This window comes from Telmatherina bonti (assembly GCF_933228915.1).
Source record: "Telmatherina bonti genome assembly, chromosome: 22".
Taxonomy (NCBI): Eukaryota; Metazoa; Chordata; class Actinopteri; order Atheriniformes; family Telmatherinidae; genus Telmatherina; species Telmatherina bonti.
Window position 1 is genome coordinate 23,334,586 of NC_136631.1, and position 24,343 is coordinate 23,358,928.

At 41.7% G+C, this 24,343-nt stretch overlaps 1 protein-coding gene across 3 annotated transcripts in view; it reads left to right on the forward strand.

Moving 5' to 3' along the window:
- tnika (TRAF2 and NCK interacting kinase a) overlaps positions 1 to 24,343 on the forward strand; it is a 60,742-nt gene that overhangs the window by 33,442 nt on the left and 2,957 nt on the right. The window contains exons 5-32 of one of the 3 annotated variants that reach the window (XM_079262650.1): positions 1,622 to 1,732; positions 2,986 to 3,076; positions 3,464 to 3,594; positions 3,708 to 3,762; positions 4,299 to 4,377; positions 4,516 to 4,691; positions 5,967 to 6,033; positions 6,131 to 6,329; positions 6,959 to 7,072; positions 8,161 to 8,247; positions 8,960 to 9,160; positions 13,611 to 13,775; positions 14,117 to 14,377; positions 15,243 to 15,349; positions 15,613 to 15,728; positions 16,260 to 16,357; positions 16,517 to 16,540; positions 17,427 to 17,495; positions 19,335 to 19,441; positions 19,633 to 19,735; positions 19,929 to 20,078; positions 20,174 to 20,270; positions 20,378 to 20,548; positions 20,663 to 20,806; positions 21,058 to 21,192; positions 22,145 to 22,245; positions 22,393 to 22,542; positions 23,873 to 23,890. In XM_079262650.1, coding sequence (XP_079118776.1) covers positions 1,622 to 1,732; positions 2,986 to 3,076; positions 3,464 to 3,594; positions 3,708 to 3,762; positions 4,299 to 4,377; positions 4,516 to 4,691; positions 5,967 to 6,033; positions 6,131 to 6,329; positions 6,959 to 7,072; positions 8,161 to 8,247; positions 8,960 to 9,160; positions 13,611 to 13,775; positions 14,117 to 14,377; positions 15,243 to 15,349; positions 15,613 to 15,728; positions 16,260 to 16,357; positions 16,517 to 16,540; positions 17,427 to 17,495; positions 19,335 to 19,441; positions 19,633 to 19,735; positions 19,929 to 20,078; positions 20,174 to 20,270; positions 20,378 to 20,548; positions 20,663 to 20,806; positions 21,058 to 21,192; positions 22,145 to 22,245; positions 22,393 to 22,542; positions 23,873 to 23,890 — 3,327 coding nt within the window. The remainder of the gene's footprint in view (positions 1 to 1,621; positions 1,733 to 2,985; positions 3,077 to 3,463; positions 3,595 to 3,707; positions 3,763 to 4,298; positions 4,378 to 4,515; positions 4,692 to 5,966; positions 6,034 to 6,130; positions 6,330 to 6,958; positions 7,073 to 8,160; positions 8,248 to 8,959; positions 9,161 to 13,610; positions 13,776 to 14,116; positions 14,378 to 15,242; positions 15,350 to 15,612; positions 15,729 to 16,259; positions 16,358 to 16,516; positions 16,541 to 17,426; positions 17,496 to 19,334; positions 19,442 to 19,632; positions 19,736 to 19,928; positions 20,079 to 20,173; positions 20,271 to 20,377; positions 20,549 to 20,662; positions 20,807 to 21,057; positions 21,193 to 22,144; positions 22,246 to 22,392; positions 22,543 to 23,872; positions 23,891 to 24,343) is intronic. The other 2 variants (XM_079262651.1, XM_079262649.1) reach the window with 2 other exon arrangements.

A 24,343-nucleotide genomic window follows, 5' to 3' on the forward strand; every position in this document is an offset into this window, starting at 1 on the left:
CATCCATTACATTTGGGGCAAGGAACAGACTTGTTTGAATCATTTGATCTCATGACTCCATGGAGACAGTTTATGCCCGTTGTTTCTGTGTGGAGTGTGTGGAAAATCACTCTGTAGAAGAGCTGTGGATAGAGAGTTGCATCCATGCAAGCATGTATAGGCAAAACTATTACCTAAAGTTGCTTCAGGTGTAGCAACAGTATGTGCACCAAAGATTTGGTCAGCTGGCTACTTTACTGTACTGAATGACCATACTGTCACGGCAGGGGAAACTCCCACGTTATGATGGAACGTAAAGCAGACAGAGTGGAGGAATAAATAATAAATTTATTGCTTGAGTTTTTTATGTTTAACAAAACAGTTGTTCAGTCCAGAAGGAAAAAATTAGTGGAATCCAAAAAGGAAGCTACTGATTGAGTAAACAAGTTGGGTAATATGGCTTACTGTGTCCAGAGGAGCTTGATGAGCTGGAGACGGTAAGAACAAGTTTCTGGGTGTGGTGAGGGATTACCAAGATGGCAGGGTGAGCAGGCATGTTTAAACAGCATACTGGTTGAACGACTAGAGATGAATCCTCAAGGGTTTGAGTGGTAATGCTAGGATCCAGGTAAGGCATTAGCTGGTGGTAAGTTAGCACATTCCCTTAGAGAACACGGTATTCCCAGAAGGAGCCAGATTTACCACAGATACTGTAAGATTATCTGGCAGAGGCTGGAGCTCCTGCAGCGCCAGATGAGCTGCATGTATGTTCAATCAGCACTCCAGACTCCGCCCCCTGCCTTCTGGTTACCTGCTCACCTCCACCTAAAATCCAAAGGACAGAACACCACCGCCAGGAGCAAATTACGACACATACAGCTGTGAAAACAAACCATCTCCAGATATCTGAAGCTACCAATGAAGTCAGTACATGATACACGAATATGAGTCCAAGTGTCAGCTGAAGTCAATGACAGATTTGTTAAAACCAAAAATTTCAGGTCTGCCATCTATCACAGTACGAACACAAACGAGCAAAACAAACACGAACACTGTGGCTGCTGTAGAACCATCAATAAACTTTTTGTACGTATTTTTGGATGGTACTAGAGCACTCACACAGGTACAGAAAAAACATGCTAGTTTTCAAAGAAACGCTAACACTCACAAGTCGCCCTGATCCATGCTACTCATCCAGCTTCCCACTGGATGCCAAGCAGGCTGCAACTTCTGTGCTTCAGTTTGTTTTTGACGTTTTTTTAAGATTGAGAGGCGTTTCTAGGTTCAGTTACTGCCAGTCATCCAGAAATGACTGAAATAAAAACAAACCACAGTTGTCATAACTTCTACATTCTTGGCAGGCCTTTGCAGACGCCTGCCAATAACAACCAATATTGAATTATTGTTACTATCCTGATCTTGTCACTTGTATTACCTATTCATATACTGAATGGCTTGAGTGCATTGGTGTTTGGAAAAGAGACTTTTCTTAGTATATTTATTCCTGGATTCTGTCATTTGTTATTTATTAGTTTCTACTTCACATGAAGTAGCTCGGTGAGAGTTTTTGGCTTTTCTGGATCATGTTGTTTCCTTTTGCAGACCTACCAATAACCTGCCTTGTTTGTGTGTATGTGCACAGCTTGTCATGGAGTTCTGTGGAGCTGGTTCAGTTACGGACCTGATCAAAAACACCAAGGGCAACTCTCTGAAAGAGGAGTGGACGGCTTACATCTGCAGAGAAATTCTCAGGGTAAGTTGCAAGTTGGAGTTTAAATCTGCGTTAAAACAAAGGAGCTTTATATGATTACGCAATTGCATCATAGTTACTGCATCAGCGAACAAAAACCAGAATGTAAAATGTGGGAACTTTTTTCAATTTTTTAATTTTTTTTCAATCCAGCCTGGGACATAGAGATTAAATAAGCTTTAGTATTTCACTTTTTGAGTATGAGAATTTTCTTTATGGATGGAAAGCTGCTAAGTGGATCATCAACCTTCTTGTATCCATTGTGCATTATAGGGTAATGATTAATGTTTACCCTGCTTGAATGAAGCAAATTAAGCATGTATTATTCAAGGGTAGTGGTATAAAATGAGATCATTTAAATGCTTTTCAGACGTATTTCAAATGTTAAAGCAATCAAGGAAATCTCTTGAAACAAACTTTCCTTCACACATTATTTTCACAGTTATTTTTTAAAGCTATAGCCTACAACACTGACAAGCCTGTTGTTTGATAACCTTCATGAGTCACCTGTATCCCATGGTGTACTAGTTATAAAAAACATTTTCTTGGGAAACGAGATTCATTCTTCCACATTAGTCACAGCTATCTGTGATGGCACGTTATGCGTACTGAGGGCAACGGCCTCAAACACAGCGCAGCAACATCTCAACATCTCTGAACTGTCAGACATCAGGGATGTCTTTTCATCCATGTTTTTCCCTTCATTTCTTATCTCAATCTGTTCTTTTTTAGCTGTTTGTCATCTTGCAGCCTCTGTCTCTGAACCCGTTGTAATTTCGCCCTCTTTACGTTGTTTTCTGCATCTCCCTGTCTTCCCTCACTCTGTTACTTTTATAATTCTTATCCACTATTTCTCCCAATGGCCTCATGTTTCCTTATATTCTAACTTCTCAATTTCACCGTCGGTATAAGAACTTCCATCTGAAATGCAAAACATTGAGCAATGAAAGCCCACATATCTAAGAAATTAGGAAACTAAAGGTGTTCTACAGTTTTTTTGTGGAAATCCCAATTTTGCACACACTCTGCATTAACTGCAGAACAAACGCAAAATAAAGGCACGTGGTCACATTTCCTGAACATTTATTTTCTCCAGCCAGCCACTCACTGGGAGGCCAGAGGTGCAGCTCATCTTCACACAGGCAACACTTTAGCAGCTAGTCCTCTTCAAGGACAAAGTAGCTCTTTTTTTCTTGAATAATAATTATTGCAACGGTGGCTTTTCCTTCACGTCGTGTCTCTGTCTGTGTCTGCAGGGTCTGACTCATCTCCATATGCACAAGGTTATCCACAGAGACATCAAGGGACAGAACGTCCTGCTGACGGAGAACGCTGAGGTCAAACTAGGTCAGTCTGTCATCTAACCCTGCCTGAAAAAACGGTTTCATGATTGGAAGGGCAGTAAAAGCTATAAGGTTTCCAGGGTCTCAGAAGCGCAGGTGTGTGTAAATGTGTGTTTGTGCGTGGCTTTTCCCTCTTCTCTTATGCTGAACACCAGCCTACTCCCTCTTTTGCAGCTTATATTCACGCTGCAGACTGCTGAAGAAGCGACAATCTTGCCCCTTTTCTCTTAAAGACCAAGGGATTATGTAGCGTGCATAAGTGTGTGTATCTGAGTGTGTGTGTTATGGGAAACTGGGCAAGCTATTGCTGGTTAGATAGTTGAATTCTATGAAGAACCTATCCTGGATTTTCATCAAGCTCATTGGTTTTGTCTGCATGCTTGCATTGTAGTGGACTTTGGGGTTTCAGCACAGCTGGACCGAACAGTGGGAAGGAGAAACACATTTATTGGGACCCCGTATTGGATGGCGCCAGAGGTTATTGCATGTGATGACAACCCTGATGCCACATATGACTTCAAGGTTATTCCCCCCCCCCCCCCCCCCCCCCCCCCCCCCCCTTACATCTGTTCCTCTAAAAATGCACATGCCTCCCTCTTTTTAATACCTGAGTATTTATGCTTCTTTTATTACAGAGTGATTTATGGTCCCTTGGAATCACTGCAATAGAGATGGCTGAAGGAGCTCCACGTACGTGCAGGCAATATCCCACACCTCCATTAAACGTCCTTTATTAGGGCTACTTCAGTCAGGCATCAGATCATTCTTTAGTCGAGGATACTGCATCATGATGTTAATAATTGCAAAGAAGTACATGTAAAATTGTCATAATGCTGGGCTGCTAACTGGTGGCTGGTCTTTCACCGTCATCTTGTTCAGTGAAGTACAGTTGTTATCATTGCCGGGGAAAGGACTTGTATACGTCTTGGTGCCAACAAGTCACAACTTATGATGAAAGACTGCCCAGTCGATGATGAAGATAATCATTTTTCATAGTCAAAGATGAACGCAAATAGATGTGGACTCAGTAAAAACATTGATTAGAACGTAGACTCTGTTGAACACATGGCACAAACAGATGAAATAAAACAAATGGGACAGGAGTACATGAGGAAGGGTCTGTTCAGAGATGGATAATAATTACTGAAGCGTGTAAATTGAATGGATTGTTATCAGTATTGGCAGCACAGGTGGCTAACTTTAAGAACACTTCTTTGATTCTTTAGCCCTGTGTGACATGCATCCAATGAGAGCCCTCTTCCTTATTCCACGAAATCCAGCCCCGAGACTCAAGTCAAAGAAGTGGTGAGTAGTTACACAATAAACTGAACTCCTTATTTGCTGATAATTAAGAGTAAGACAAATCAGCTACTGCTCTTACAAATACCCCAAAAAAACAACAAAAAAAAAAAAGAAAAAAAAACATCCTATGTGTGCTTTCAGGTCAAAGAAGTTCCAGTCTTTCATAGAAAGCTGCTTGGTGAAAAACCACAGCCAGAGACCCAGCACAGAGCTGCTGCTCAAACACCAGTTCATCAGAGAGCTGCCCAACGAGAGGCAAGTCCGCATCCAGCTGAAGGACCACATTGACCGCACCAAGAAGAAAAGAGGAGAGAGGGGTAAGGGAGAACTTGTGTTGTAGACATAGGCGGCTGTGGAATTGAACAGAAGTGTACACAGACTTCAGCTGATGGGGCAAGTAGAGCAACGGTTTCATTTTATAGTTCCCTGTGATGAAGATGTGTGGCTCCATCACCAAGTATTGCTTTATAGTTCATGCAAATGTTGAATAGTGGCAATAAGTAAGCACACTGATTAACTGTTTATTGAAATTGTACAAAGTCAAATGTATATAGGTGTTTGTGGAGGAGGACCAGCCATCCTTGATGTACACACACACACACACACACACACACACACACACACACACACACACATATATATATATATATATATATATATATATATATAAATCGATATATATAAATCGATATAAATAAAATCAATAAATATGTTAGGGGGGGGCTCTCATTTGTTAGATAAATAAACAGATGGGGTAAAACGTGTTTGCTGCCCAGACTTAACAGCTGATGTGTTAAATTAAGCACCTTGAACCACAAAAATAGGAGAAGGATCAGTTTGGATGAATCATCAAAAATCTAATATTGTATATCAGTAATAAAAGAACAGAACGCTCAGTTTATGACCGAGCTGCAAAATATGTACTTGGTGAATGAAAGAAGTCCCATTGAGGGAGGTTAGATCTGCAGACAAACACATTTTCTCACACACATGCTGTCACGTTCATGGTTATCAGGAAGGTGGTAAACAAAACTGACAGATTTCCATTAAACGCCGCCATGACACAAACGCACACTGGTGAGTGACAGACTGACACACGGCATGCAGAACAGCACGTGTAAGTACTGCATTAACCGCGTCAAGAAACAACATCCCGCAGGGCGGACGTGGTAGTAATCTATAGAAATGTCCTGCTACTGTAGTGGCAGTGACTTTCTGCTGCTGACACTTTTGTGGTGTTCAGAGGAAAAGTCTGTGTGGATGCGTCTCAGGAAGAGCTGGGCCACTTTCACTGCCATTATGCTGGAAGCTCTGTTGGACTGAAAGAGCTCTCGAACTAATGTTCTCCACCTCACTACATGCAGTGAAATTACAATTTATACTCTTATTCAAAGCGGCTAAAAGAGTGCCTGGAAGGAATGAGAATCTGGGAATGCCAAAGTCCTGAGCTCTTTGTAATGAACAGAGGTAGTTCAAGTGGAACACTCAGAAATGGAATGGCTTTGCTCTCCTCATGTCATTACCTTACCTATTTGTGTTTTTTTTTTTTCTTTCTTCACTTGTTCCCTTTTCTTCCTCTCTCTCCCTAAAAGATGAGACAGAATATGAGTACAGCGGGAGTGAAGAGGAGGATGAAGGAAGAGATACAGGTGAACCAAGGTCAGTGTCTTTACAAACGTACAAACATAAACGTCTATCTGTGCAACCGCACATATTCGCCGTCCCTTTACCGACTCCAAATAACGCTACTTCCCAGCTCCATCATCAACATCCCTGGCGAGTCAACCCTGAGGCGAGACTTCTTGCGCCTCCAGCTGGCCAATAAGGAGCGATCAGAAGCACAGCGGCGACAACAGCTGGAGCTGCAGCAAAATGAGGAGCACAAGCGCTTACTGTTGGCTGAGAGACAGAAGCGCATCGAGGAGCAGAAGGAGCAAAGGAGGCGGTTGGAAGAGGTAGGAGGCCATGTTGAATGTTTTTATTTGTTCTTTTAATGTACGTTTTCTCCAAATCGTTCTCTAATTAAACTGCTGGGAATAACCTCAAGCAGCAAAATGGGTTAAAATCATCATGACAATCATCCTGCTCCTAGTTTCCAATGTTACAGTCGAAGAAAGAGTAAAGATCTGCCATTTCAGTAGAGGAGAAACACAGTGTGCAGTACAGAGACGAACATACACACACACTCACACTCAGCCTTTCTCCTTCGTGTCCCTCTCTTAGTTCCAAAGAGCAGGCTTACAGGAGGAAATCCTTAGCCCATAATCTGTGTGCTCTCTGCGGGTTTCCACCAGGGTTTGCCTCCCAATGCACGGCTAAGCACCATGACTTGACTCAACTAACATGACCTTGCCACTCAGAGCCAAGTGTATGCCTGTGTGAGAATGTGTGAGCGCATGTGCACACACTGGTAACAGTAAGAATTCAGCTTCTGAGTGGAAGCACTGCAACATTTCCTCCAAAAAGAAGATGGAGAAAGTGTGACCGTGGAAAGTGTGAAATATCAAAAACATTTTTTTTTTTTTGTTTAGAAACATTTAATCTTATGTAGATACTAAGTCCACATCTGTTTTTCTGCCAACAGCAGCAGCAGCGAGAGTATGTGCTGAGGAAACAGCGTGATCGCGAGCGGAGACACTATGAGGAAATGGAGCAGCTCCGTAGAGAGGAGGAGAGGAGGCATGCGGAGCGGGAGCAGGTTCACATATTTAATGTCATATTCAGGTTCATGGTGCTGCGATGACAACTCAGGTCTTAAAATAACTTATTTCATCTCAGCATCTCTTTTTCTTTCTTTTCTTTTCCGACAAACATATTTGTCTGACTTGGTCAGAGACAATTTGTGTAAAGTATGATTTCCTCACCGTTTTTATGACACTGATTTTAGTCTTTGTCCATATTTTCTGCAGACATTCAGGTTTAAGCTCTTGGATTTTCCCTTTGTTGCCCTTTTTGGGCATTTGTAGGCGCTTTTTCAAACATTTTAAGCACCTGAAAGGTGTGCTCAATTGCATATTTATATGCACATTTTTGATCCACAATCTGAGTGCTCTCCAAATTTTTTGAAAGGAAACATTAAATCTTAGAATTTTCAATACTTTCCAAAGTTTGTTAGCTTTCAGCCAAATGTGCTGTGTCTGCTGTAGATTCACTTGTTTTTTTTGTTTTTTTTAAAATCACATTTAATGGTCTTGTTGGCTTCCAGTCGCACTTTCTATTTCTTAAAACATTTCAGTACTGAGATCAGATGGATTTTCTTGTGCGCTTTAATCAGATTTTATACAAGAAAATTGCAAAAAACTTGAAAGAAAACTCTTTTATTTTGTCTTAATTTCTGATTTGTCAATAAGTATTGGAATGTCTCTGTTTACTCTCCTTTTCTCAAGTCTGTTTTCTGTCTTTGAAATTCACTCTTTTGTCTTGTTCATATTGATTGTGTTGTTTTCTCTTTTTATTGTTCCTTGTTGTGATACTCCTTTTTATAAAGCAAAAATCTTAAAAAAAAAAAAAAAAAAAGCTTTCCTCATCCTGTCTGTGAACTCTGTTCTGGTGCCTTGTCATCTGTTGCTCTTACATCTTGCTCTCTCGACTCTCAAACAACTGTTTCTTCTTTATCCAGCCTTTTTCTTTTATTTCTCCTTATTGACAGCCACCTCGAGAGATTATCTGTTCTATATCTCCTCTGTCGTGTCTGCTTTCCTGTGTGGGGTTTTTTTCCCCCCAGATTTCCAGACTTTTTTTTCCTCTCTAAGTATTTCTCTCTCCTTGTTCTGACACGCTGCTCAGGAGTATATCCGTAGGCAACTGGAAGAGGAACAGAGGCAGTTAGAGATTCTCCAGCAGCAGCTACTACAAGAACAGGCATTATTACTGGTAACCAAAGCCCCCCTCCCGCTCTACTGCTCCTCATCTGTGCTGTGTGGTCCCTATCCTCACTGCATGCACCCGAGGGACGGTTGAACAGAAGAAAGTGGCTGTTGGGAAATCTGCAGCCTGAGCCCCTCAGCTAGTTAGATCATTTGATGAAACATGTGAAGCTGATGCTTGTGTTGAATATATTCAGATCCCTCATTGCATGTAAATGTTTGGTACATGTATGGTGTCATTAAGTTGGCTGGATCTCAAAGGACTCCCCAGAAAGTGCAGATTTACCTCTCTAGCCTGCGCCAATGGAGAAGAATAGGGCATAGTTGTTCTTCACAGTGTTTTTTTCTCAGACTCAAAGGATGCGACAGCCATATTTAATTTGTCCTCCAAATAGCACGGTATGAATCTGCTTTCATCCAGTTTAACGTTTTATTTAATATGAAAGAAGAAACCTTCTGAGATCTAGCCATCATAAATAGCACAGGTCAGAAGAATTACTCCAAGGATCAAAACCTTGGCCTCTGTTAGTGTTCCAGCCTCCATCTGTCCTGGCACCAATCCACTTCTTCCTTTATCATCATTGCATAATAATTGAACACCTGCTTCCATCCAAATCTCACTTCCTGCCTCTCCTACCGATCCTTTTTCCTTCTTTTTGCTCTACTTGCGATTCTTAACTTTTCTTCTCGTAATTCACGTATCACCTTTCTTTCTCCAGGAGTATAAGCGGAAGCAGGTTGAGGAACAACGGCAGGCAGAGCGTTTACAGAGGCAGCTCAAGCAGGAGAGAGCCTACCTGGTGTCTCTACAACAGCAGCAGCAGCAGCAGCAGCTGGACGGAAGGGCAGCAGAGAAGAAGCAGCTTTACTACTACAAGGATGTCATTAATCCTAATGACAAGCCTGCCTGGGCTAAAGAAGTAAGTCCCAACATGCATGGGAGGATGTAGAGACATACATGCTTATTTGAATGTGAGGAAAGTTGTGCTTTGAATGTGGAAAAAGTCCAGAAATGTTTTCAAAATCAAGATTAAGTGGCCTTCATTTGTTGTAAATAATTGTGAATTATTCAGCAGGTCCTATTAGAAGAACCAAATTTATGAAGAAAATAGTTGTGGATCTCACAATTTGACATCAATGATACCTAACCCTTTGTAGGGCACTCAATGATATACCTTGAAATTAGAAATTTTAACCTAAAATTGTACATCTGGTGTGCGCCAAGACTTCCATTCTGTTGTTACATTAGCAAAAAAATTCACGCTGAATATGAAAGAAGTGATCAAAAATAGTCACTTGCCCCATAAAGGGTTAAAGTGTTATTTTTATAATTGCACAGTGTGTGTGTGTGTGTGTGTGTGTGTGTGTGTGTGTGTGTGTGTGTGTGTGTGTGTGTGTGTGTGTGTGTTATTCTCCTGACCCTCCTCTAACTCTGACTCCTAGGTCCAGAAGCAGCAGCATGCTCATGGTAAACCAGCTTGCTCCCAACTTCGACATCACCAGTCATTCAACCAGCCAGTTTTAGCCTCCAGCCCTCATGGCCAACCCAGACCTCAGGCCCCTAATCATACCCCATCCCATGGTTCCCAGATCCATTCCACCAACCTCCCTCAAATATTTATTTCATTAGATCCTGGGGAACACTTAGACCCAAAGTTGAAGGAGGAGATTAGTCAGCATGTCAAAGAGTTTAGGAGGAACAGCCAGAAGGGGCATACCCCAGGGTCTCTTCAGGAAGGCAGCAGTGCCCCTAATAAGAGCAATAAAGACTGTTCGGGTCACGGGCCAGTTAGTCAGTCTAACCCAGTTCCCAAGCTTTATCCACCTGGGCCAAGTAATCAAAAGGAGAAGCCCAGAGGCAGACCTGTGTCTGCCCCTAGTCAGGTCGCCATCCAGGGTGTAATGCCTCCAGATCAACAGGTCAAGGTTCTTCAGCCTCGTCCACAGTCTTCTGGACAAGTCCAGACTCCACAGTCTGGATCCAGTCCTGTTTCCTTCCCGATGCTCAAACCGGTTGGTGCCCAATGCCGCCACAGGTCGCATTCACCCCGCCGTAGAATAGATGTAGAAATAGAACCGGAATTTCAAAGAGGGTGGCACAACAATTTGAAGCCAGCTGTCAGTCAAGGGAACCTTATGGTACCCTCTGACTGGGAGGGATTTGAGCAAACGGACCCTCTCTCCCAGTCCTTCCCTGTCAACGCTCTCCACTTGGCCCTACCCAGACGAAGGAACTCCTATTCACCTATCTCCAACAGTAGCAGTTTCCTCGAATTTCCTGTTGACGGCCAGTTCTGTTGCCCTCCTGGTATGAACAGGGGCAGAGAGATGGACAGCGGGACTGTAGTTAGAGGAGGCCAATCCATGTTGGATCTTAGTGCTTCTGCTCCTGCAGGCTTCTTAAGATCTGGCTTGGCTGGCTTTAATCTAATGCTTGCTCGCTCCTCTGAACACGTGGCCTGTCCAAATTCTCAGTCAAGTCTTTCTCCTCACACCTCTCCACAAAACTCCCCCACGCTCTCCCCCTCGCTTTCCCCCTCACCCACAGCATCATGGTCTGGAAGTAAATTATCCCCTGACAAGCTTTGGCTTCTTCATAGTCCTTCACTTTTCAATGCCACCCTCTTGGTACCCCAGCAGCCCGTCATTCCCATCCTGATCTCACCTGTCTCTACGCCTCACTGCTCCCCAGAAGGCTCTCCCTTTGGATCCCAGACCGAGATCACCATCAGATCTGTTGGAGCAGAGTGTTAAACTCGTCTCCAAAAAGCACAGATAGAAAATAAACACTCACACACAAAAACACATACACACATACACACAAACGCATACATTTGTACGAATATATTTATAAATGAAATGACAAATTTCCTGGTTACTACCACAAGGAGGGGTTTGTTTCTCAAGCTTCTTCTGTGGTTTTAAATTCAAATGCCGTCTTCATCATTGATGACAAACAAAAAAAAACAAAACGGAGCAATCTGATGTAGTCTCATGCCTTTTTTAATTCCATAATTTAAAGTAGAAGATGACACATATACACACAAAGTGTACATAACATATTTACTTTTATCTTTAGCATTGTTCTTTTACTGACTCACTTTCCATATTTTAATGGATTCTTATTTATGTTCTCAACTGGGTCTGCGATTCAGAGGCGAGGTGCCAGGTTTCAGAGGTAGTTAGGTAACTGTAAATAGCTTGATTAACTTGAACCCAGCACCAGTTCCCCAGCTCCCTATGGTATGCTTCATCGCCCAGTACCCCATAATACAACATGGTGGGCCCATGCTTGTACATATTGCACATGATATCGTCTGGGAAACCCATCATCATATATTCATTTTAGGTCAGTGATGTACTTAATCTAACTCCAGTATGGTGATGGGTGCTGGCCAAGTGGTGATGGGATATAGCAGGAGTCTTCAAAAGAGGCTCCTCTTTTTTCTTTTTGTCCACAATGAACTTCGTCCACTACTGATTTTTTCTTATTAACAGAAAGAAAATTTTCGGGTACCGAACGGCGATGTAACCAATGCTACCCAAAAGTTTTTTTCCTTCTCTAACGGACTTTACTAACAATAATCTCTCCATTTCTTGTAGGTCAGTTAATGTTTATCCTAACTTTGACTACACAATGCTTTTACAGATCAACCTCGACTAGGACTGGAGCACCAGTCCTGAGCCGCCATGACTCTTTTCCATTAGTTCTTCACACATTGTGTGTCTACAGCAGATTTTCTTAATCAGTAGTTACATTTCATGTGAACAACTACCAGAGAGTGTTATAATAAATCTACAGATGCTGTTTTTGCAGGCACCTTACACTGATTTGAGCAATGACGCAGTACTGCATAGTTCTTTTTTTTATGTTTGCTTTTGACCAAGGTCATAATGTTGAATAATCTGCTAGATTATGAGCTCATGTGGATTTACAGAAAGCCTCTAAATATGGTAGACCACACTACACATGTAAAGCCATCTGAAAAAGAAAAAGAACCCTCTCAATGGACATAATTATAAACATCATTTGGTAACAACCAGAGTCATCAGAAACCAGTGATGATCTAACACCCCATGCTACCTTCTGAACACGGAGGTGGTGGGGTGATGATATGGGCTCATTTTGCAGCCAGACTGCCGCACCTTATAATCATTCAATCATAAACTCCTCTATATTCCCAAAAAATTCCTCAGGTAATCTACAACCAAAAGACTAAATAAAGGAAAAGAATTTAGACGTCGCAACAATTCCTCCATGATGACGGAGAGAAACTCGTAACATCGTGCACAATAATTAGACATTTTCCTGCAAAAAAAAAGGGGTTTTGTAGGAACTATTAAATATACTTATTTTTTCCCCACTACTTTTTTTAATACCTTTTAAGACCACATGATTCTTATAATGTATTTTATAATATATACAAGACTGCAGAACAGAAATAGTGTCCTTTTTCACATTGTTGTGTGCTTACCTGGGTTCTACCAAAACTATACCCTACTGAGCCATGACTCAAACCTCAATTTATGGAGTAGATCTTTTTCAGTGTGATTTTGGTAGCTGAGAGTGCTCCTTAGAGCCTTGTCTTGCTGCACAACAGATAATCTGATAATCAGATTACACTGGCAAGAGGAGCTTTCTGCCTTTTTCACACAGGCATGTCGTGTGTCTGTGCTTTTCCACGCATTAAAACTCCTAAAGATCTCTGGAAACAGATTTAAATGCATTTACAAATGCAAGCAGTGAGATATGGTTTGGTATATGTGTACAGTGCCTTTTCACAAAATCAAATCCATTATTCTGGTTTGAATCTCATGCCTACTAAAGAAGGTTAGGGATCATTCTTGACCTTTTTCCGACAGCCATCAGACACTCTTACTCCTCAGCTGTATGAAGGACATGAAGACACACAATTAAATGGGAAACAAAGATGTGGCAGCTTGTACTGGACATCATGGAAGCTGACACGACATCCTGTCAGTTTAGATTACAGATGTGTTTAGATGAGGCTCTCCAGTTAATTCTTGATGAATTTAAAGATTGACTAAATTGGGATGTAAATCTGAACTGAAAAATTGCGAAAGAAGATTTTCGAGGAATCCCTCAGTGGAGGAGTGTGTGATGGGGGATGTAATAAAATAAAAAAAAAGAAAAAAAAAAGGAAAATCAGATGTGTATTGCAGTGATTAACAAACCGATTGCTTTTGCAGTTGTCATCATGTTGTCCTACAGAGCTGAGAGATTCTAAGATTGTTTTTATGGCTTGTAGGGGTGCATCAGGGTGTGCTAGGGGATGCAGTGTGGTGATTGGTTGTGCTGTGCTGTGTTGTGCTGTGCTGTGAGTGACAGTGGTATGTGACCTGTCTCAGGTGGAGGAGCGATCTAAGCTGAACAGACAGAGCTCCCCAGCGTTGCACCACAAAGTGTCCAACCGCATCTCCGACCCCTCCCTCCCTCCCCGCTCCGAGTCCTTCAGCAGCGGGGGCATGCAGCCCGCCCGCACCCCACCCATCCACCGCTCCATCGAACCACAGGTGTGTGTGACTGGGATGTGAATGTGAATGTGCGGCGGGATGTTTAGACACTGGTATTTCCAGACAGACACACACTGGTCTTTCCTCCTTGCTCCCTCTCTTTAAAGTGTCAGGCCGTCTGATCAGTTTGTCTTTAACTGTCATTTTTGTCTCCCTCCTTCCTTCCCTACTTTTCTCTTTTCTACACATCTCCATTTCATTCTCATTTTCATTTTCTGCTCATCTGTTGTGTGTAAATGGATGCCGTCTCCCACCTTCCATCGAACAAATGTTCCATCCACATCCACGTGTCCTCACCACTTCTCCCTTTTCCCTCCTCTTCCATCCTTTTCCTCCCACAGATGGCTCACCTGGTTCCTGTGAAGACGCACACCAGCTCCATGTCTGGCTCCCAGTCTCTGCAGGACCAGACAGGCTCAGCTATGAGTGAGGGCACCAGCACGGCGTCACCAAGGCCCGAGATGCCACGTCAGAACTCAGACCCCACTTCTGACACCCCCGGACCTCCTCAGAGCATCGTCGGCAGGGAGGAACGGGATAGGGACAGAGACAAGGATCGGGACCGAGCTGCTTGGCTGAGAGAAGAGGATATCCCTCCCAAGGTTGATAACTGCCGATCTGTTAAACTGTTTTTAGCCTCAATCTGACGTCGTCTCAACCTGAATCTTTTTCCAATCTGAGGGCAAATTATTTCTTTTAAAAACCAGTCACTCAAGCCACCGTATTGGCTGAAATGAGTGTCGTTTTAGAGCTACTTTGACATGTTATCTTGCAAACGTACATATTTAAAACAAGGTGGATGGCATTGTCTGACTTCTCACTGGACTCTGCTTTTTTATAATAACTCTCCATGAGTCATTCCCTGTTCTGCACTACTCATACCTGGAGTATTATATATTTCTGGTCTGTATTTTCTCAGGCACACCCCTTTGTACTGTCTATAGGTATACCTCCAGTTGAGACTATTACTTGGACTGTTTTTCTTTTTATTTATCTATTTTTATATTCTATATTTGTCATTATCTCCTATTTTATTCTATGCCTAGCCCTTTTTCTTTCATGCTGTTGTTGCACCATAAATTTCCCTGCTGTAGGACAAATAAAGGAATTTTGAATCTTGAATTACTCCAAGGAAATGATCGTTATATAATAAGCAGGATAAATGCATGGCCACTAGATTATAAAAATTATCAATAAAGATGCATAAAATAACCCAAATCTGCTATATGATTCTTGATCTCACGCTGATATTATATATCTTTAATAACAATTCATCTTAATTAAGCCTAATTTTTCTCATTTCTTTTAGTAAGTTGTCTGATTAGATTCTTGAACCCCTCCTACTTTGCAGAGCATCGCTGTTGTTGCCTATTTTATTCTTTTTGTTTTACAGGGTAAACATTGCCCAAGCTGTGCTAATCCTTTTTTTTTTTTGGTGTCTGTGTGTGTGTGTTTGTGAATGTCCAGGTCCCCCAGAGGACGACTTCCATTTCTCCTGCCCTGGTTAGGAAGAACTCTCCGAATGGCGGTGTCGGTCTGGGCCCCCGTTCAGGTTCTCAGCTCATACGCGCCAGGTAAAGACTTAATAACAAACATATTTAGACAAAACAGGTTTTTTTTTTTTTTGTTTTTTTTTTTAATATATACAACTAAATTAGCTTTCATGTGTTTGATAAAGAAACCGATATTAGCATTTAATCTTTGAATTAGATTGAATTTCCACTTTTTTCCCATTCAAATCCCACCATGCTGCACTAACTCTATTTTGGGAAGCAGTTGCCTTTGATGGTGTGAAGCACACAACAAAGGAAGTGAAAATGTTTTCATCCTGTTTCAGTAATCCAGACCTGCGGCGCTCTGAGCTCTCTTTGGATGCCATGCTGCAAAGAACGTCCTCCAACTCATCATCCTCCTCCTCCCCTTCATCTCAGGGAGGCTCAGCCGAAAGGAAAGGTACATTAAAGAAACAAAACAACAAATAAAAAAAGCTCAGATACAAATTTTTCATCACATAAACTAGTAAATACAAGCGCATTCCTAAAACGCCATGTATGTAAATGTAAAAAAAAAACGGGGTGTGTGTAAATGATTTTGTGCAAAAGCAGACGGAGAGCCAAACTCAGAAGCAAAGTCTTTCAGCAGGATATTGTCAGTTTTCAGTTCTGCTCTGATCAACCTGTCTGATGTGCCCTGTTGCTCTCAGCCTCCGGAGAGATACAGGAGGGGAAATGAGACAGAGAGATAGAGGGATGTGTCAAACAAGTGGCCAGAAGGATAGCTGAGATATGCACGCACGTGTCAGAGAGAGGTTGAAGAACAGATTAGTTTTCCTTTTCTCGGTAAATGATATATATTTTGTGATCGTGGTAAAAACTGATAATGAACAGTGTGATGAATAGAATAAATACTCACCGAGAAAGTAGCTTTTCCTTTACATGTAAACGGAAATCTGAGATTTTTTTTTTTTTTTTTTTGTTTCTTTAGGCCAAGCCAAGAAGGAAAGATCCCCCCCAGGAGCCAATCAGGAGGCTAAACCCAAACAGGAGGAAGGTCGTGAATCAGCCAGACCCAGCAGACCTGCTGTGAGTTTTAAGCTTTTAACACACTCACGCACTCTCTTTCTATCAAAGCGATCTCCTCTCTGGGGGGGGTGTTTCTCAGGCCTCTTTCCTCTTTTTTTTCTACTATTCACCTTGCTCTCTTTTTCTTCTCTGCCTTTCTATTTTCCTTTCATTCTTCAGAGCTATAAGAAAGCCATAGATGAGGTTAGTGACTATAAAGACCCCTTTTTCTCTGTCCTAATTTTCCTTTGCCTCAATCTCCAGAGCCCCTCTTCTTCTCCTGGCATGATGGAGTTAATTTATGAGAAGTTGGCTTTTTTTTTCTTTCCCTGTTTTCAGTTAACTCTGAAGTACCAGGATGCGCTGGCGATGACAGTGCATGTGTGCTTTGACACACATACCTGAGAGAGTGTATGTGGCCGTGTGCTTGTGCGAATTTGCGCGTATACCTGCATGAGTGTGCGGAAATGTGTGGAAGCAGAACTGCCAAGCACCTGAACAATTTCTTTTCCTGTTTCTTTGTTGTCATGGTTACTGGTCAGGAGGAGCTGGTAAGCTAACCGCGCATGACGGTGCTCTCTCCCTCCGTCTGCATGAATTAGTCTGACCCATTTGCTGGGGTTGACATTGGGAAGGGAGGGAGGAACCATGGGCCAGTCAGCATGTGGGTGGATGTTAAAGAGGGGCAGAGTGATGCAGCCCACCACTAGAACATCAGCCTGGATTCTGTATTTCTATCTACTTGTGTCTTCTTAAAGTCATTTTTTTGCTTGTGAGCGAATAAGAGTGCTGATTGTCATCACTCCAAACGATTCGTGTAAGTTTGAAATGCTCCCAAATCGGCACTCTTATTCCGTGACAGCTATGTTTCCAGGTACCGATCTGTGTGTGTGTGTGTGTGCGTGTGTGCGTGAGACAACACGGTAGTTGTCTTCCTGCCATGCTGCTGATGGCTTGTCCTTCTTTGATCCTCTTTGCCCCACGTGCCCTTGTTTGTGATTAGGTCCTCAGATTTATAGATTAATGGCAAAGAACTGATGGACTAAAGGACTTTTTCCTGTTTCTCCTCTTCTGCTCCATTTTTTTTTAGGACTTAAGTGCTCTGGCAAAGGAACTGAGAGAACTGAGGGTAGAGGAAGGAAGCAGACCTCCGGTCAAGGTAGAGCAATGTTTGTTAGATGGATGGTAGCTGGAAAAATATCTGTACCTGCAACTGTTACTGCCACATAGAAAGATGATTGCCACCACTATGAAATATACATTCATTCATCACCTTGATCACGTGTAGGCTGTTGCCATTTTGATTTGGAAAAAACTCGTTTGATAAGTGATGAGTTGATCGTTTTACTTACCTCATATGTCAGCTTTTTATTTACCATAAGTTATAAAATAGACATCATGCTGTATTAGAGAACAAACTGATAAAACTGTAAACACATTAGTTAAAAAAATCAAATGAGAATTGGTCATTTTCTCATTGAAATGTTTATTCATTCATTCATTCATTCATTTGTTTGTTCGTTCATTTGACACCAGAGGAGTTTCCACTGATGGTTGCAGGAGCAAACGCTTTGCAGACACGTCAGTATTAGTTTCATATCTGAGACCCAGAGCTTATCTTCAGCCTAAAGTTACCATGAAACAATTCAATTCAATCCAGCTTTATTTGTACAGCACCACTTCACAACAATGTTGTCACAGGGCACTTTACATACACGAATCAACATACACATCATTTCAAGCCAGTTCATACATAGCCTATAACAGAAACCAACTGATTGCATCGAGGCAGCAGTGGGAAGGAAAAAACTCCCTTTTAACGTAACAAACATCTAGCAGGGTGGGATATACTCAGAGTTGGAGCTTGAAAAGCCACTTTCACAAAAAATCCAGTGTGATTAAAAATTAGCACCTGGAATAATGCTTTAATAAAAAAGATGGAAACAAGCAATTCAGTTTCAGTAGAACATATTTAGCATACACACAGAAATGACCTGAGCAAAAGGCTTGTTTTCTTTTGTGATCCTTGTCAAAAGGAGAAATATAATGTCACAAGCATTTGAATTAGCCTCAATCTGTTGATGATTTCAAGATAATTTTTCATGTAGCCTCTCAGACGGACTCTTACAGTTTCTAAGGATGTATCAGAGATGAGTGAGACCTAACCCCTCTTAATATCTTGTTTTAATTAAAGTGGAACTATTATGTGCATTTCAGGCTAATTTGTTTTTATTTCTGAGACCAGAAGGGCTGGGATTGATCGAGTTATTGTCACAAATCGCTTTATTTACTTCAGACCGACCCTCTCCGTAGGCTGTCAGATCAGCCTGTGGGCAAAACGAGTGGACTGAGACTCTTCCGCATTAAGCCCCGCCTCCCGCCACTGCACTACATCAGGAGCGCGCACCGCACCTGCTTTCGCCGTTATTGTAACATCTCATAAACAGAAGGATTAGGCTCATATGAACTCAATAAAAAAACACAATACAATATCAACACATAGCATACAGCCCTACATGTTGGAACCTGAATCAGAGCCTGAAAACGAAGTGGAAAACAGCAACCCACAGCAACGAATGCAGCAGGATGTCTCTCTTTGGTAAACTCACCAGCCATCGTTGGAAATAACTTTATCCCACGTTTTCCACCCGCCTGATGTGTTTGTACATGCCCTTGTTAACCAGTAGAAGGTAATCAATCACCGAACCTTATCCCCCGGGACGTCACAAGGATTTCCAAGTAGAAAAAACTCTCTAAAACGATGCGTTTTTCGTCGCCATGGAAACCAAACAGAGCGAGTGCTGAAACTCAAACTCAAACTCAAACATGCGTTTAGGTGATAAAAAACAGTGCCGTTCACATGTCTGATGAGGATTCAACACTGTAACACTGTAGAAAGCTCAGAAAACTCCAAATACCATAATAGCACCCCTTTAAAGTGGTGGGTCATATCCCTTTTAAAAGTTTGTATATTTTCCTTTTTGTTGTTCTGTTAAAGGTCACAGACTACTCATCCTCTAGCGAAGAGTCAGAGAGCAGTGATGACGATGGGGAGACGGTGGGGCATGATGGCACTGTTGCTGTTAGCGACATCCCCCGCATCATGTAAGTTGTCTTCTCGGCTTGTTTTCGTTATCTCTTTATGTTTTCCTGAAATCTGACCTGTCGCTGTTCATTTACGATGAGATGTGCTTGTGTTTGGGATACGCACCATGCCAGAAGCTTGTCAGCATAGTTTTAGCAGGATTTGTTTGTAAATGATGGTGTGTGTGCGTGTGTGTGTGTGTGTGTTGCAGGCCAGCAGTGCAGAGCAGTGGTGAGTCGTACGGAGGGCTGGCAGAGGACAATCTGGGAGATGCCTATAATAGCTCCAAGGACGGGACTCTAGTGATGGGAGAGGTGATGAATGTGCGCACACACACACACACACATACACACACACACACACATACATTCACACTCAAGCAAACACACAGGAAAGCTGCAAGGATTTAAGCAGGAGAACAAAACTGGACTAAATTCTATTTATTTTGAATTTCAGCTGAACTTATTTCTATTTTTCTCCACTCGTCTTGGTTTTTCTGTCTCTCAGGCCGATGAGAGGAGGAGAGGGGGTCACACTGAAAGCAATGGGTTTGGGAATCATGGTAACCATGGCAACCTGCCTGACCTCGTGCAACAAAGCAACTCTCCCTCAGCCACACCTACCTCTGCCCTGCAGGAGCTGAGTGACATGGCTGAGGTCAGACACGTCAAATGAAGCAAACACACTCATTCATGGAAACAGCGTGTGTCTCTGCTGCTACATGTAGGAATCTGTGTGTGTGTGTGTTTCAGTTTGGTATGGGTGGGTCCAAAGCATCATTTACCCCGTTTGTTGATCCACGGGTCTATCAAACCTCCCCAAGTGATGACAATGAGAACTCAGCTGCAGGTGAGCTTTGAATACTTTTTTTTATTGCTATTATAAACAAAAGTCTTTCATGGTGGTTTCGCATCTTTACCGAAGTGTATCTTCCCAATCTTTCTGTGCAATCCCAGCTATGTTTGCCAATGAGCTGCTGAGGCAGGAGCAGGCCCGACTTAATGAAGCCAGAAAGATCTCTGTGGTGAATGTCAACCCTACGAACATCAGGCCCCACAGTGACACACCAGAGATCCGTAAATACAAAAAACGCTTCAACTCCGAGATCCTGTGTGCTGCACTCTGGGGTAGGATGGATCGTCATTTATCCGCAACAACACACGAGAAAATTCTCTTCCTGTAATATCCTTGTTTCTGCCTCCACGTCTCTCAGTCTTTAAATCTTGTTTGTGTGATTTTAGGTGTGAACCTGTTGGTGGGGACAGAAAATGGTCTGATGCTGCTTGACCGAAGTGGACAGGGAAAAGTCTACAACCTGATTACCAGGCGGCGCTTCCTACAGATGGATGTGCTGGAGGGCCTCAACGTGCTCGTCACTATATCCGGTCGGTTCACCGTTCAGTGTTTATGCTCTGTGCATGCTCACACACACACACAAATGCACTTCCACACATTTCACAGAAATAAAACAGAAGTGCACTTTATTCTTTGCTGTCACATGTTTTGATCAAGGGATGAATCTTTGTCATCACATTCAGCCAGGAGGGCTTTTAACTGCGACCTGCGTTTTCAGCTGAGCTATCATTTATCGCATTAAATTAAATGTTTGTTTCTGTGTTTCTCTGATCTCTTTCAGGGAAAAAGAATAAGTTGCGTGTCTACTATTTATCCTGGCTAAGGAACAGAATATTACACAACGACCCAGAAGTAGAGAAGAAGCAGGGTTGGATTACTGTAGGAGAGCTAGAGGGCTGTGTGCATTATAAAGTTGGTAAGAACCCTTTCAAACATATGAGTGTATTATTTTATAAGTGGCCTTAATTTTTCCAAAATAAAGTTTAATGAGGCAGTTTGGTTCTTGTTCTTGTTTTCCCTTTAAACTGTAAAGGCCCAATTCTGGAATATTTTTTTTTGCAACACTGTTTTATGATTAGTTTAGAAAAAAACAAACCCCTAGAACATTATGACATAGGCAGTAAATATATTTTTGGAAATGGGGATATACCAACAAGGGAGAAGATGCGGGAAATTAGTGATGATGAATAAGCAGAGTGTGGGTTATCTCACTGGTACCATGGTTTGGTTCCCCTATAAACAGTATTTTAACTACTCAAAATAGGAATTACAATTAAAACAAACAACTGCAAACACAAAAATCATGTATATTATACATTTTTACAACTCTACACTCCACAAGAAAAGAAAAAAATCTTTCACACACACACACACACACACACACAAATATATGTATATGTTGTGTATCAGAGACTCAGAAACAGTAATTCATGCAATGCAGGGGGAAAAAAAACAACAACATTGTCATCCTACCACATAGGAGATGTTCATGATCCTGCAAATCTACTTCAACGCAATCAGCATCTAGACCTTTAAACATGAGCTCAGCATTAGTCAACCCTGTTCCTTTCATTTAGTTCCTCCTTGTTAACCAGATGCTCCTTTTTGTCTGACCTACGCAAAAATTAATGAAGCAGACGTGCTCTCTTTGTTTTACACTGTATCTGGGGCCACAAATGGAAAAAGGCTGTCATGTAGAACGTGATCATACCCTACTAAGCACTTCTCCATGAATCAGAAAAGAAAAACCAGTCTGGGACCGACAAGTACTGTAAAGCTGAGAGAAGAGTTTCAGGGCAACAAAGATGACCACTTATATCTTGTTATGTGTTTAAAAAATGCGTTATTGTCTTTTGTCGTGTTTCTAGTTAAATATGAGAGGATTAAGTTCTTGGTGATTGCACTGAAGAATTCTGTGGAAATATACGCCTGGGCGCCCAAACCCTACCACAAGTTCATGGCCTTTAAGGTACAGAAGTAAAAACAAGCATACTTTGTCAACGCAGTAAGCTGGTGTTCAGCAGGAATGTTTAACATGTATTTGGGTTTTAATGAGATGACTATCTCTGTGCTCCAGACTGCTTCCTTAACTCTCCTTTCCCTGTCTGACTTTCAGTCATTCACTGAGTTGCAGCACCGCCCGCAGCTGGTTGACCTGACCGTGGAGGAAGGTCAGAGATTAAAGGTCATCTATGGCTCCAGTGTGGGCTTCCATGTAATTGATGTGGACTCAGGCAATCCTTACGACATCTACATCCCCTCACATGTAAGCGCAGTGCTGTGTTTGTACATGTGTCTGTTGGTCTATTTTAGTTTTCCCTTAGTTAACACACTCTCTGACTGTGGGGTCTAAAGTCAGCCAGTAGTTTTACCAGTAAGTCTTGCTACAGTACCAGATGTTGCTCTGAATTATAAAGGCTACCTGTTGCTCATGTTGTTTCATGGGGATTGCAATTTAAAAATGACTTCTTGTACAATTAGATCATTTTCACCAACTTTTACAGAAGAATTAGTTTTTTATTTATCTATTTTATTTTTAGTTTGCTAAATATGTTGAACTGGGCTTGGACCACCCATGTGGGGGAGACCGAACACACAAACTGTTTAAGAGATCATGTTACAAAACATAAAGAGGAGCTTCCATGTTTTCTGTGCCTATAAGAGCTGTTCAGAGAAAGTTATTAAGAAGTGTTGTTTTTCTTTTTCACTGATCGTTCAGTGACATGCATGCATGGATGCTTTGCAAAGATTCCTGCGCCTTGTTGCATGCTTGAATGCAAATCAAGTACTCGCATGCAGATTCCTTGATTCCTTTTGGCCACTGTTTGCACGCTTTTAATGTAGTTTAATCATCACTTTTGTCATATTTTCATCTTTAAAAGTTCAGAATATTAACAAAGGAGGAAAAATAAAGAAAAGTGTAAGGTTTAGGAATCCCGGATGGAAAATAGAATATCATTATGTAGCTCATATCACAGCACTGAATGCTTTCTGCAGTCACGTTTCCTTATAAAGGAATTTTAGTTCAAAGATTTACTTCTATTTTGAGGTGAGGTCCTTCCACATATATTTAGTCGAAGGACTGAGAGGTGCCATGTGCCTCTTTTTGTTCGTTTTGAGGTTTTAAATGTGGATATTCCATTGTTTTAAGGTCATGATCCTGGTTTAGATGCACCCTCTTCTAATTACATTACTGCAGTCTTCACACACTGAGTTGTTTTATTATCTGATGACACATATTGAGTTGTCTTTTTTTTAAAGATTTGAAACAATAAAGATTGAGAACAAACTGCAGCCCCAACAAGCTACCGGTAATCAGGTTTGACAACTTATTAGAAGTTAAGTAGGAGAAATAAACTCATAAACTGCTCAGATCTTTTCCTCATAGTCTTTTCTTCCCGCTCTGAAATCTAAATAGTAAAAAACAAAAAGCGAAATTAATGTTTGACATGCTGAGAGGTTTCTCACCATGCCTTCAGATCAGCTCATCTTTTCAAATGAATACTGTGTTTACTGTGCCCTTTTTTTTTTTTTACCATTTCCATCCTTCATTCATGCCTTCTCTCTCTCTCCTTCCCCGCCAACCTCTCCTCCAGTGTTCCAAACAAATGAAGGTGACATGCTGCCACCCACCCGATAGACTAGATCAGTAGATGTTTAGCCGTGTCCCCCATTGCTGATATACAGCGTTGCGTGTGTTTCTGTGCGGTCCAGTTCACTAGAGTAGATATTAACTCATAACTTAGCCAGAAACTGGTGTTTGTGAGTGAAGAAATTCGTCTTTCCCACATCAGACATCGCAAGGCTCTCAGCAAATTTGTTTCCTGCCAACAAAAAACAAGAAAATCCAAAAATTAAAGCATATAAATAGCATATTCTTTGAATGGTTTGCATTAAAACTGCACTGATCTTAAATCAAACATCATTCATCAGTGTGATGAAGCATGGACAAACCTACTTCCTTAATGTTGGCAGATTAAGCAGAAGTGTGACAATAAGTGCATGCCATTTTGCATTTTTGAGCTCTTGTGCAAAAGTGGCTTTGAATGGGATAAGATGAGTTTTTT